The sequence below is a fragment of the Cavia porcellus genome, unplaced genomic scaffold (genome assembly GCF_034190915.1).
Source record: "Cavia porcellus strain 051 isolate PalLab524CR breed Dunkin Hartley unplaced genomic scaffold, mCavPor4.1 scaffold_22, whole genome shotgun sequence".
Taxonomy (NCBI): domain Eukaryota; kingdom Metazoa; phylum Chordata; class Mammalia; order Rodentia; family Caviidae; genus Cavia; species Cavia porcellus.
The window spans coordinates 12552152-12567005 of NW_026947505.1; the positions used below are offsets into that span (position 1 = coordinate 12552152).

Sequence of the window (14854 nt, forward strand, 5' to 3'; positions counted from 1 at the left end):
TGCACTGCATGGTGACACAGTGCATACTTGAAAATTGTTATGTTCTCACTACGAAAGAAATAATTACCTGAGGCACTGGATACATTAATAAGCTTGGCCCAATCATTCCACAAGGTCTATGTCCATCAAAACATCACACTATATCACAGATAGATACAATTTTTCATTTGATAATTAAAATGCAGCTAAATAAGGTATGCTCTCTTATCTTCAAATACATGCAACCAAATGCATGTTATAAACTACAGATAACGGAGAAAAATAAACACAAAGGATAGTTTATTTATAGTGCTGTTTTGGCCTGAAAGTAATTTATATGAATATTATTATACAATCTTAAATATTACTATATGCATTCTGCACTTCTAATGTTTCTTTCTTAGATATGCAAACGAACTTGGACCCAAACCTGCTAGTTTCTGAGAAGACTATTCAACACAGTCACTGCTACAAAAAAGAAACAGTCCCTTCATTAAAAAATTATCAAGTAGGAGAAAGTGAATGGGTAATAAACTGTCAAGGCCGGATGGGGAAAGGCAACGGAGATTAATGATGAAAAAATATGGGCATCAATTTAACCTTGTTCAAGGTATTAACACAGTATAATAAGACAGGGAAACTGGTAGTCTCAGTCCGACTGAGACTTAATTTTGTTCATAGCGGTGAACACACTGACACGAAGTTAACCCAGAATGGTAAGTATTAGGCAGGCAGAAGCACGGGAATTGAGAGCCCATCAAACTACTATACCTTTTTTAAAAACACATTAGGTTGATAAACAGCATTAAATGTACCTGTGACTTCTGAAGCTCTTGTCCTTTTACTCACTCCCTTCTTGTTAGTCTCTCTGATTTTCTCAGACACCTAGCCGCCAACCCTGCTTCTGTGATCAGTGCTTGCTTTGTGTGTATGTTAATGGAACATCAATGACCGAGACCCAGTTTCAGAATAAATACAGCATCCATCTCCTACCTTCACTTATTTGAGTCTTTCAGACTTTTCTGCGTCGCTACCCGGTACTCACTTTGGTCAACTACAGACTGAATGAGAGACAGACAAAGCTGACTGGAACAGTGAGCTCGGCCTCACTCTGAGCTATAAGACATTAAACACATTAGAAAGACGGAAAGAAAATGGTTTTGTTTCTTTAATGTATTTTTTAGTAAACTAAAATAATTCTAGCAAGAAAGCAGTAAAATAGCCTCAGATTTAGAATTTGGTCCTTCTCTCTGCTCCTTGATAAGACTATTTTACCAATGCAATACTAGAGTACAGTCTTGAGATTCATTCCTGGAAGTCTTCATACTGGGAAAAGGAAGGGAACACACTAGTAAAATCTGTGAGTGTGGCACAGAAAGACAATAGAGCTGGCTTTACTCTACTTCTTTCACATCTATTTTCTGTATGCTGAGACCTCTTTTTTAGGGAAGAAACGAAAGGCAGAAGGGAGAGCTCTGCAGGCTAAAGCAGCAAAAGGTTACTTGTACTTATTTATATAAAAGAAAAAATATGCTGTGACTAGAACGTCCCCTCTGCTTTGTATGAAGTAAGGCACCCCAGTCGCTGCCCTCAAGCCAGGCACTTGCCCATGATATCCCCTTGTCTCGGTCCGGTCCTCCTTCCTGTGCCACCTTCTAGTTGTTTCTGTTTACCTAATCTGGTCACATCTGTCGTAACACTCCTTTTTCTGAGCAGCATTTACAGGTGCTTATGGTCTTAGCTCCACTTACAAAGTGAAGGGCTAAACTGGCTATGGAGCCCTGAAGAATATCCCAGAAAAGTCAACAGGATGGGCATGATGAGGATATTTATTCTTATGTTTTACCAAACAGAAGCAACTTTCATGTTTAGAGACTACTTTATGTCAGCAGGCAAGCCACAGCTTTAGAAATTTTCGTACTACATTTTAATACATATTCTGTATATAAATGGGGTAAACAAAACACTGCTAGTGAAATCTGTCATCAAGGACAATTTCAGTCCCTCTACAGTGAAGGTAGAATGAATTTATTTTCAGAAGTGTTAAGAACTCTGGAATTTTCCATTTGCATAGCAGTCATGGGAAAATTATGGAAGACAAGTCCATAATTAGAAAATCAAGTATGAGTATTATGCACAGTAAAAGGGATGCTATAAAAATTAGGGTATAATAGAGAGAATGATCAAAGGAAGAGCAGGCACACTGGTTTCTTCATAGCTGCAGAGTAGGAAGATTAATTTATATTGAAAGTCCTACAGGTGAAATTGTTCAGGGTTAAGGCAAAAATGAGAAAAGAAGTGAGCACTATTTGTACTGTGCACATTTTGTTGTATTTTGAACTACTGTTTTCTTTCTTGTGAATTAATAGCTGGGCATGGTAGCACATGCCAGTCAATATCATTTTTTTTTTCTACTCTTATTCCCCACACACAAGTAAGAGTTTGATTTGGGATGGGAGGACAGTAAATTATTTTTTTCTTTTTCTTTTCTTTTTTATAACTAAATAATCAACATTAACTATTACACTGTATATCATTATCTTCAAAGTAGTTACTCAGTACAAGGCATAAACCAAAAAGATTCTTACAAAAAAGAAGTAAACAGATAATAACACAAACTTTCTTTTCAAAGCACTAAAATGAAATGAATTAGCATATATACTGAAGTATTTTTTAAAAACAGGAAAATATGTAGTTTACGGAGTTTGTAGTTATGCAATTTCCTACTTCCTATTTATCTCTCTTCTGTTTTGCTCGTTTGTGTATGTAGATATATACAATATAAAAAATGTAGTTTCTCATATAAGAAATAAAGCAGTGTTTCCATTTGTGTCTGATTTATTTCACTTCACATTACATTCTCAAGTTGCATTCATTTACCTACAAATGGCAGGGGGTGTAATTTAATTCTTAAGACTTTCACTGTTTTACTGGTACAGTCAGAATCCTGGATCATATCACACATGTACTGAGTCAGAGCATTTTTAAAATTATAGCAGTTGATTATCAGATACATAAAGGCTTTAAGACGACGAAGCACTTGTGCTGTTTTGCCGTGGCTGTATCTAGGTGCTAGAGTTCCTCCTAGACAGAAACTTCTTATGATGTAAGAATCTGACCCATAATGGGGACAGGGCTTCTACTGGCAGACATGCTTTGTCTGAACCCTGGCCAAACACAAGACACAGGGAACATGTCACGTGGGGCATTTGTTCTGCCAAGAGGCCTACTTCACCATCCAAAATGCCTGGCAGTTGTCAGAACTTGCAAGGGGAATTTTGTTTACTTTGTGAAGTGCCCAGTAGGTTCCAAAGGTCACTTAGGAATACTGTCACACTGTGTTAGTGAAGATATAGTCTTTAACTTAAGTGCACCCACTAAAAGAATGTTTGTGGTCCCAATATTTATGTTATTTCTGCAGTTGATCGACAAGATGTTTTACATTCTATAATCTCTATAATTTCCACAAGTACCAATAGAAAAAAAAAAGGTTGGATACTGTGCAACAGTATTTTTATATTCTCCAGATACCTTTTATCTGGTATCAACCATATGATTAAACACTAAGAAAATCACATTATATTGTTTGCCACGTCCAAGAGTCTTGACATGAATACTTTCAATGAAATACACATTGCAAATAAAACAAAAACTTTAATGAAATAAAAAATTCTCCATACTGTTTATTAAATATTAGGGGTTTGAAAATACCAACAGTATAAAAGAAAAATACCTCTAGGTTTAACAGTAATTTGAACTAATAATTCTAAAATTTGAAAATAACATCTTTCTTATTTACACGAACTCATCTTTCTTTTAGGTAGGGTCACTCTCCTCCACTTCAAGATAGGTGACGTGACCACTTAATGCTGAAGTTTCAGATGTAGAAGACTGAGGTGTGAAAAATGAAAATACAACAAGCAGATGTTTCAAGGACTAGGCAGAAAAGTACAGAGGCAGAAGTGGCAGACACAAAAGGTGACAGGAAAGAACAAACACAAATGTGCTAAGAGCAGTGTGAGAAAATACAGGATAAAATTTATTTACATAATAGGAACAACATTGGGTCATGTGTTCCATAAAAAGGAAATGTAACCATATAATCCTCTTAGGTGGGCAAGCGGGAAATTATTATCTCTAGCAAATCCTGTAAAGTATAGTTCTAAAATAAGAGCTTCACCTAGCGCATGTGTTCCTTAGGACTATGGAAGGCAGGAAGAAGCAAGAGCACAATGGATAGTGTGCCTGTCCCAACAGGACAGCAAATGCAACGGCCCCATCTCTCTGCTGGGTGTCTAGGGAATCTGCCACCAAGGGAACAGGTGTTTGGGCCTGTGGCTCAGTGACTCCAGTGACTCGGTCTCACGGAGGCGCACTGTTTACTGGTAGCCAGAGCAATCTGCCCGCTGCTCGCTGCCTGGGCCTGACGCAGCAGTTCTGTCGCACACTGGCTGCTTGTATGGTGACAAATGATTTCACCATCTAACCGTGAGCTGCTGCTTTGTAGCCACAGATGCCACCTGAGGCCATGGGATACATGTGACCAAAGGCTGAGACACAAAAAAGCCAGAAACAACTAAGAACAACTACGTTTAGGGGAAGGAAAAGCACAAGGAAGGGGAAAGACAGGAGTGGGAAGAAAGTAGAGAGGAGCCTGGGCAGGAGGGCGGTGAGTAGGACCAAAGGCCTCACGGTGCACACAAGGTCACTGACCTCTCCACTATGCAACCCTATGGCATCCACCTTGCAAACACATTTATCCAGGGGACACACACAGATCAGGACTAGATGAACCTTGCGTCTCCTCTCCTCCCTTTTCCTCGCCCTTTCTGTTACTCTGTGCTGCTCTGCAGCTCCCTCCTCCTGTTCACCCTCCTGCTTTTCTCCTTCTCCTCCCACCCCAGCCCCATGGAACTTGTACCTAAAAATCAAGAAACTTAGACTTATTTTTTAACCTTGTGGAAACACTGCTCTTTACTTTCTTACTTTAATTAGAACCTAGCTATCCTCTGAGCATGCTGTTTTCTTAGCAGCCCTTGTGAATGGAGGAGGTTTATCCTTAAAAATCCTTGCATTAGACTATTGCTATTATTTTCTCTGATTCCTGATACAGATTTCAGGTCAGTACTTAAACCATTGTTCTAAAAATTTCCCACACTCTTGAGCCTTCTGAAGCCCAGTTACCTCTACCTCTAATCTTTGCTATGATTTACTGAAAACTAAGTTTCATTCACTAAAGAATTTTAATGCCTAATTTATAATCTTTACCTCTACATCTCAATTCTCAGTATTATGCACTGTACACTGGACACCTCAGCCAACAGCCATGCCTCACCCCTTCATCTTCTAGCACCTGCCTTTCCCCTTGCCCCATCTGAGTCACTTCCTTCTACAACCATGCCCACAGCGTTTAATGCTGTCCTCTCTGGATCAAGTTCTCCCACGTTCACATACACACATCCATCCTAATAGCTTGTTTGCTCAACAGTTCAACCTACAGCTGCTACCGGACTTCTTCATTCATCAGCCCCCTCCTACCTTTCAGGAAATTTAATGCTGCAGTTATTCCTTCCTTCCTACATCTTCAGGCTATCTTATTTTGTTCAAATGAAGGTAAGCATGCTTAAGAGTCTTATGTCTCTTAAAAATATAACAAAACTATAACAAAAATATCCTCTTTCTGCACTTTATACCTCTGGTTGCAACTCTTGGTTTTCTACTCCACAGCCACATCTATGAATAAGTTGGGGATTTTTGTCTCCACTTATTCACTTCCTGTTCACTCCTCAATCCCCTCCAGTGGGCTTTTCTCCTCTGTGTTCATTCCATTGACAGAGCTCCTTCTGAAGTCGGCAGTGACAGTGCTAGCCATGGAAGTCCGTATTACGAGCAGCTGATCACCTTCAGCTGGTAACCATTTCTGCATGGAAGCAGAGTGTTCCTATGCCCTCGGTTGGTGGCATCCTATCCTGGACTGCCCAGCTCTTTAGTTGCTCTTCTAGTTTTTCTCTCTTTATTTAAAAAGTTAAGGGCCATGGCAATTACCTGAAGCGTATTTCTTTCCTTAGCTTATCTCATTCAATGCCAGGGTTCTGAAGATCATTAGTCACAGACTCTGAGTTTTGTATGTTCCACTTCACATTAAAAACTTCAAATACAGTATGTCCTAAATGTATTCCTCTTCCAAATCTTATCAGTATATATATACACTGATTTTCACATCAGAAACTAAGAGGCCGTCTATGGAGTCTCCACCGTCACCTTTGCCACTAACACTCTATTTTTCTCCTTAACTTTAAACACCTCTTGAATATCCCCGCTCTTCACCATCTCCACTGCTACCCTCTCATGAAGTCACCAATGGACTTCGGTGGCTTTCTAAACGGATCTTTCCAATTTTTTTCTACTCTTTTTTCCTATCCCTCATTAAACTGTGCAATGCTCCACACTGCAGCAAGAAGAATTTTAAAAATCTAAATTTAATCATTGTACTTTTTTTGCTTATAACAGTTCAACGGCTTTCTGAGTGTAGTGAAAATAAAGTTCTCACACTTTCAGGTGGACTCTTCACACCTGTGACCTGCTCGGGCTCACAGGTTCCCTGCATGCCAGACCTGCTCTCTGACTTCAGCCACACAGCTCTGTCCGAGTCATTCTCAGCAGGGTCTTTCTATACTCTCTGTGTGCGCGTGTGTGCCTGTGTGGACATGCACGTGTGCTTCTGTCTGGGAACCTCTTTCCACAAGATCACGCCTTTATATACCACTTTGCCAAACTATGCACTGCATCAGGGCAGTGCCCAGGCCCCCGCTATTCAGGAGTAGACGCGGCATCTGTCAGGCCCAGCATACCGCCTGCCACACAGTATTTGTTCAACAGTGATGAGTGGAATGAGAGAATGGATGAAAGTTTTTTCCAACTTCTGAATTCTGTTTACATATACAGAGCACTGGGACTGCTACGTTACAAGTTTTACTCAAACAAGCGTAGGAAAAAAATAGCAATTAAAAATTCTTTAATCAACCCTAATTTTGTTGGGATGTGGCACCTTAACAACTGCAGCAAATTTCAGTTGTAGCTACTCACAAAACATGTCCTTCACAAACATGTGAGAAGAGTTCAAAGACTCCTAAAGGAACTCAGAAAGAGCTGACGACGAGTTAACACCATCATTCACCAAGCTATTTGAGCCATATTCCCCACTGCCTTTACATCTGGATTTGTCCTTTGTCCAAGTTTGATTAGAAATACTTTAAGAAGCATGTTTAAGGAAAACAAGGAACAAAACTGTTTAATAAAGCATTTTCATTGAACATTTAAATACTCTTTAATAAGTCCCATTTCCGATCCTATTTCTCAAATTAGTAATTATTTAAAAATGCTGAATGGGCATGGGAAAAAATTAGGAAGGTGAAGTGAAATTTTGCTTGTATTCTAAATATCAGTACATGGTGTTTAAACACACATAAGATTTTTCTCGTGGAAGTCTTTGTTAATAACCAATCTACTTTTCCCTTCAGTTTGCTGGGACATGCTTTTATCTCTGATAACCAAGGCTGAATAAAAGAACAAAGAGAAAGCTTTCTTTAAAGAAATCTTTCTTTAAGCCAGAATTCTATCCATCTGCAGTGAACAGAAACACTGTTACAGTGGCGGTGAAGCTAGGGCCCGCGTGCTGCAGACGCAGTCTGTTATCACTGAAGGCTCTAAAAGATTTGCCATCATGGGTGTGGATGACAGGTTCTTTTTGTCACAGCAGGCACTGACTGCTGCTAACTCCGTTAGAATCAGTGTAGTTATGATCCTCCCACAATGAAGGAGTAGCTGGTAATGCCAAAGCTTTCAGGCAGGATTTCCATGGACAACAGTGCTTTCTACCACTCCCTGTGCCAGCTCTCTTCTGATTTTAATGCTCCCCTTGGTCAGACACTGATTTCTGTCGTGTGTATGGACTGATTTACCTTCACGGGAATGTCCTCCTCTTGGCTTGCTTGCTCTGAGGTGAAGACATACGAGATTTCTTTGTGGGATGTGGTCTGGCGGCAGATGGCACATTTAATGGAGCTTCTGTGAGAGCCCACACTGTACTGTTCGATAATGATAGCAATGCACTCATTACAGAAACAGTGTCCGCAGGTCAGTACTGCCCACTACAAAAGAAAATACATGAGCAAACTTTAGTGAAATGCTACTACAGATGCTTTCCAGTCTGTAAACAGAAGAAATGACAATTTCACTTCCTGATCATTTCATGGCATTAACAGTCTTAAAGACATAAACACTTCTTAATTATTTTAAGCCTAAAGAGTAAGCTTTCATAGCATTTAGTTCTGGTCCCTGTAATAAGCCAGTCATTGTTTTATAAGAAGTTGGTATTCTAATTTTCAGATTTTTAGAAAAAAAATAAATTATTCTTTCGGTACTCTAACAACGCTTATAATAGAAAAACTGAGAACAACATTAATTTTGAGAATATATTCTATTCAGTTTACGACATAGATTGATATTTTCACATGTTAAAGCATTTGTACATAAAATGAGATGAACTAGTATCTGTTTTACTTAAAAAGTGGTTCTGGATATATTTAAAAAACTCAAAAGACATGTTTGAAAATATCTTGTACACTGAAAGAAAAGAAAAATGATAATCTCCGAAAATCTGGTGCATACCATGGAGCACATGCCTCTCTTTGGTCACTAAGGTGTAGACAAGTATTACATTTAGTCACACCAAAAGATATGGCATGAAATTATTTAACCTTAATGAAAACTGAATGGTGTGGAGTGCCAGATTCCTTCTGTCTATGTCCAGTTTTGTTTCCTTAGACCTGCATAGAAAGTGTGCAGCGGGGAGCACCCAAGGTACTGTGCAGGAGCTCTAAGAAGGGCCTTGCAAAGTAGTTCACAGTAGTGAAGAGCAAAGCTGAGGGAGATGAGGCTGGTGTTACTTTTAGTTACTCAAAGGGTTAGGGGCTACCTATTTGGGCCTTGGTTGCCTGAGACTACTTGTGCTTGCTCTCTACCTGCATCTCTGTTCTCAGAGTCCTCAGGAGCTGAGGATGGAACAGAATTAATGAGCTGCTTCGCGAGCACTCTTGCCTCCTACCAGCAGCATTGTCTGTATACCATGTACCGCCAGCGCCACTGGGGATTAAGGGTACTTCCTCTACTGGACAGGGTTTTCGTGACTATGGAACTCAGAGCGGACAAGCTACAGAGCACAACAGTCCACTCCCATTCACAATGGAGAGGAAGACAGGGCCGCCCCATACTCAAGCATTCAGAGAAGGGCACAGTGAAATGGCCAAAACAGAGAAACAAATGGCAACACCATGACAGTAGAGTTGATACACCCTAACTTAACAGCCCTGACTCAAAGAGGTGGCAGCGAACTGGGAAGCTAAGGGGAAAGGTTTATTCTTCCTACAGGCTGTGGATAGGAACAAAGTTCATAGTGTACAATTTTATTACCACTACTATAATCAGTCTGTTCTAAGTGTAGGAGACCTGTATTATACTCCAGTTGAATCAAACTATGTATATAAAAGAACTTTACAAATTATAAATATTTAAGACAAAATGAAATAAATTTCAGAGACAATCCAAATGCACAAATCTCATCAAAGCTAAAAATAAAAAAAGACACTGTGTCATGAGTGCCCAAACCCCTGGTGGCACAGGGGATGGAATCTCAGGCTCAGGAATGCAGGCGCAAGCCTTCCCACTGAGCTGCCCTATCCCGCCACTCCTGTCCAATCACAGTGCTTGCATCCTGACTCTGGTCACCACAGCATCAGTGTCTGAACACTACACATCCTGCTGTTTACTCTCCAATGTCGCATCTATCTTCTTAAAACTTTTAATCAAATGAAGTGTACTTCGAGAATTCATCTCCATAAATCCTGGAACCTGAAAGATTCTTTTTTGATTACTGATTCTCAGAATATGGAACTCATACACTGAACTATACATTCTCAGTTCTATAGGAAAACAGCAACCAAGAATATTTTACTTGTCATAACACTTGCATAAAATAGTATTTACTTTATTTTCCAAGTGTTGAAATGCAATGGTATTCTGATATTGTATACAAATATATTGATTTATCATAAAAAGCAGAAATAAATTAGTTGCGTAGAGATTCAAACCTCTTAAAAGCAAGCTAGTATGCTGCCATCATATTCATAAACATTTGTACGTTAAAAATAACAAAGAACTATATTTATTTGCTTTAATAGTATCCTAAAAATTACATGTAACTTTCCTTAAGAGAGATGTTATTTTTACTTTAATGACTGGATTACAAGATAGTAATAATGCTAGGAGCTACGTTACTATATTGTTATATTACCTTAAGTAAATCAATGTGTACTGCATAATATTTCTGTACAATTATCAGATAACTATGATAACATGACAAAAATTAAATTACATGGAAATAATCTTATGACTGGAAATATGATCAAAATTAAAAATCTTTAATGAAAAAGACAGACTCATTTGGTGTTTCCTAAGTAATATATGAAATATGTATTTTTTTCTTTGAGACAGAGTCTCACTATGTAGGTCAGCCCGGGCTTGAATTCATGGTGATCCTCCTGCCTCAGCCTCCCAATTGCTTGGATTATAGGCGTGTGCCACCACACCTAGCATGAAATCTTTTTTTTAACCTACTAGTTAGTGTAAAGATTGTTCAACCATAGATTGCCACAAGCACATCACCTAAATTCTGGCCCTACTTTTAACATGGGAGGTAAAACTTGTTATTCTTGTACAGATGTGATGAGGAAAGCAGGAAGAGAAGGGAAAAGTGGGGGGCATATATAGAAGCCTTTTAAGATTGCAAATAAATACCAGTTATTATAATTTCACCTGTTTTCCCAACTGTCGAGCACAGATTGGACAAGGTTCTGGATTAATACCTCCTGATGTTTTGTCTTGAGACTGTGCAAAAAAGATTCCAAAAAACATGTTACTTAGATGTTTATCTTTGCAATCTGATACATATTTTGCATTTCACAAAAGTAAATGTTGGCAATAGCAATTTAAATAGTCTAGTTATTGAGCTGACCCAAAACTTTATTTATTACCTAATACTATTATTCTTGAGTTACACACATAACACTAAGGTGTGAAAAATAAAATTGTAACAAATTTTGTTACAGTTTGTTGCGTTACCAGTAATGGTAGTTTATTGCAAAATGAAAAGCAAAATATAACACGCTAAATTTTCAAAATTATTTTCAGGTTAGATTTTGTTATAAAGAAATATAGATTACTTAAAAGCATAATTTATAATTTTGAAATAAAACCTCCTTAAACATTCTAAGAAAATGCATACTTATAATGTAAACCTAACTTGACATAGCTTAGTGACGCAGGAAAACATACAGTTACATAGTATCTCCCCTCACGGATAATGGCTGACTCTTAGCATCTATTTTTTAATTTCGTTAGACAAAAACTAGAAAGGATAATAGTTGGAAAATGGAAATATTATGGATTTGAGATTTATGTTCCTGGAGATGATATAAAAATGTAATGGCTTTTCAAAATCTCATTAAAATTATTACAAAATCTGAAAGAATTTTCAAAAAATTATCAAACAGGTTTTAAAACTGAGGAAAACAAAAGAAAGTAAATTAGATAGATCACTACAGTTTTTATGGTTTTACAAACCAAAGTTAAACATGTAAAAAATTATTCTTTGACTTATGAGTAATAAAAGAATATTGATCAAATAAAATTGTTAAAAATTGTGCATAGATTTGGCCCCTCAGAACTCAAAACTTCATTAACTAAAATGAAAGTATACATGCATTTTAAAAAGTTAAACTGATTTTGCCTAGTAACTATTGATGTGTGGTTCAGATAACATTATAAATCACTTAAAAACATAGTGGATTACAATTAACCCTGCACATTTCTTATGATCCCACAGGTCACAGAGATAATCTGGAGATAGCCTGGTTTGGTTGGGGATGGATGGTCCAGGGTGGCATCTGTCTTATCTATGGCAGAGTGTGAGAGAGGCTGAACTACAGGCTCAGCTCCCCCAAAAGTTAATCTGGTCTTCTTTGCTTATTCTCAAGAGTTCAGAGAGCAATAAGATTGGGAGAATCTGCATATACTTTCTAGGTCTCTAATGTCACAAGGTCAAAAGTAGCCAGCTGACCAACTCCAGACTCAGTGTGGGTGTGGATGGCTTAAAAGAGCGTATACACATAGGGACATTATCACAGCAGTTTGCAAACAGTTTCCCACACCTCACCGTCTCTTATTTTTTTGATATATTTAAAGATAGAATTGATACTTTTTCTATGAGGGACCAGATTGCAAATATTTTTGGTTTTGTGGGCCACATGGTCTGTGTTGCAACTGCTCAATTCTGTTTGTAGAGTAAAATGCAGCCATAGACAGCTGGAAAATAAATGAGCACAGTGGTGTTCCAATATAAAGTTTTACTTATGAAAACAAGTGGTAGGCTAGAATGCTCCTGCGTGTGGTGTCTGCAGACCCCTGATTTAAACGATGTAGACTTCCCCTTTTATATGTCAATTAAAATAGCCAGAAATTTCTCTATAAAAATATCTTACATATTATTACATATTTTCATTCTGTTCAGAAACTTTATTTTCACATAACTTCTTTGAGCTATGGGTTATTTAGAAGTGTGTTCCTAATTTCCAATTTTGGGATTTATTTAGTTATCTTTAGCCACTGATTTCTAACTCAATTTTTCTTTAGTAAGAAAACCTATCCTTACATAATGCCAATCCTTTGAAAATCTTAAGTTATTTTTGAATTATTATTATTTGATTTTGGTAAATGTCTCAAGTACACTGAGAAAAGGGTACATTCTCACTGTTGGGTAAGGCTATCTGTGTTGGTTAGGCCATGTTTATTATTCAAAGTGCCCGAAGTTTGATATCCTTACCTAATTGTTGGCCATTTTTCTAAAGAATGGAAGAATCTTGCAACAGTTTACATTGGTTTACCTCCTTCTTTCATGCTATCATCATACATTTTACTTTACATGTGTGTATTCTACACAACAGCATGGGTGTTTTAAATAGTCAATAGTCTTTCCTTTTTTTCTTGTCCTTCCTATAGTTCCATTCTTCAATCTGGAATAATTTTCTTTAGTCCAAAGAACTTCCTTAAAATTTGTACTGTGAATCCACTGAGAATGAATTCTTTCAGTTTATCTGAAAATATTTCGATTTATGCTTTTTTTTTTTTTTTCTTTTTCAGGCTATTTCCTTTCAGCATAGAAATCTAGGTTGTCAGGATTTCTTTTACCATTTTTAAAGATGTTGTGCTACTGTAACAATGCTGAAAGAAAATACTTCTATGTATTTTCCAGTTCTGGTAAGACACTCTGTGAACTAACAGTCTATGAATTCTTGCATACAGTGGAGTATTTATCAACCACTTATGAAATCATCAATGTCTTATACAATACTTTGATTACAACAGAGAAGAAGTATGGTGAGTTACACTGAATTGTTGAACTTTATTCTTTATTATCATGCCTTCTGATGTATCCGCTTTTAGACATTTCAAAGTCCCAAAGCCAAAATTGAACAGTGCCTGTCTACTATGTTTGCGTGAATACATGTGTACATGTCATACAATGCAATTTACACCCAGATGTAGGCTGGAATGCTTCTAGACTTTGAATTACAGTTTATTTATGCTGTTTTCCACGTAGTGTGTGGTTTTTACATCATCTGTGTAAATGATAATTTCCATACATATAATCTTTCGTGATTTATGAAGCTATTTTAAAGAAATGTAATTTTTTGACTCATAATTAATACAAATAAAGGATAAACTTCTTAAACATCTGTACTATTAATTACAGAAATGGTATTTTACATGGAAGAAGTCATTAGTATGATAATATTATAATACAATACTGAAAAAGCACCATCTTTTAAAAACAATACCTTTTCCAAATTAGTTAGGTAAAGAAGCTGCCCAAGTTTCTTCTGAAGCTGTGATGTAGCAACAGCTTTATCATTTAGTAATTTTATACGATTTTGTTCTACCTAAAAACAAGTAACAAAAAATATTATAAATCAGAAAGATGGCCGAAAATTCATTTCCATATTAAAACTCAAATTTGCAAAGTGGGTATTTGATAATATATCTTTAAAAGGCTTCTTTGTGTTTTACACATGATAAAATTTAGCGTAGAATTTAATGTAAAATTTAGTGTAGAAAGTATTCTATATACTTGAAGTTGTCTAAAATTCAACTCAAATTCTATTTCTGTAGCATTTCTCAGTAAAATATCCATGGGATGAAGAAAAATTAAATGACATGTTGCTTTTACCAGAATGACTTTTTCAGAAGAATGTTCCTCCCGTTCTTTCTCTTATACCCAAGTAGAATACAGTAGCAGAATTCTAACAAGAACTATCCTTTTTTCCTTTAGTATTAAGAATCAAATGTAGGGCTCTCTGAAAAACTAGGCTCAGAAGCCAGATATGGTGCGGACTAAAGAGACATAAGCAGGTGGAGTTATGCTCTGCTGACTCAGGAACGAACTCGGCTGAGAGAAACCAACTTGGAATGCAGTCCTGGTGCTAAAACAGGAACAGAAAAGTCTCGCTGCTGAGGCTGGACCCTGCGCCATTGGAAGCCGCGATTTGGGTTTCCCGCCGCGCGGTGGCTGGCTGCCTCTACATCAGCTCGGCAAGGAGAGAGACGCGCGGAAGCTCTGAGAACGGGAGTCTGCGAATGGAGTCGAAAACAGGACGGGCAGGGAGGCATGTTCTGACTTGTGGCGAGGTGAGTGAGAGAAACTGACACTCCACCACAGTTTGACTCCAGCGGACTTTCTGGGCCCGAGCAGTCCTGCGGGAGC

The 14854-nt window shown here is 37.7% G+C and overlaps 1 protein-coding gene across 10 annotated transcripts in view; it reads right to left on the reverse strand.

Annotated features, from left to right (window-relative positions):
* The window catches only part of Shprh (SNF2 histone linker PHD RING helicase), an 82365-nt gene that overhangs the window by 13085 nt on the left and 54426 nt on the right, over positions 1-14854 (reverse strand). For all 10 annotated transcript variants that reach the window (XM_063233453.1, XM_063233455.1, XM_063233458.1 and 7 more), the window contains 3 exons: positions 13932-14033; positions 10852-10923; positions 7941-8129 (listed from right to left, as the gene is read on the reverse strand). In XM_063233453.1, coding sequence (XP_063089523.1) covers positions 7941-8129; positions 10852-10923; positions 13932-14033 — 363 coding nt within the window. The remainder of the gene's footprint in view (positions 1-7940; positions 8130-10851; positions 10924-13931; positions 14034-14854) is intronic.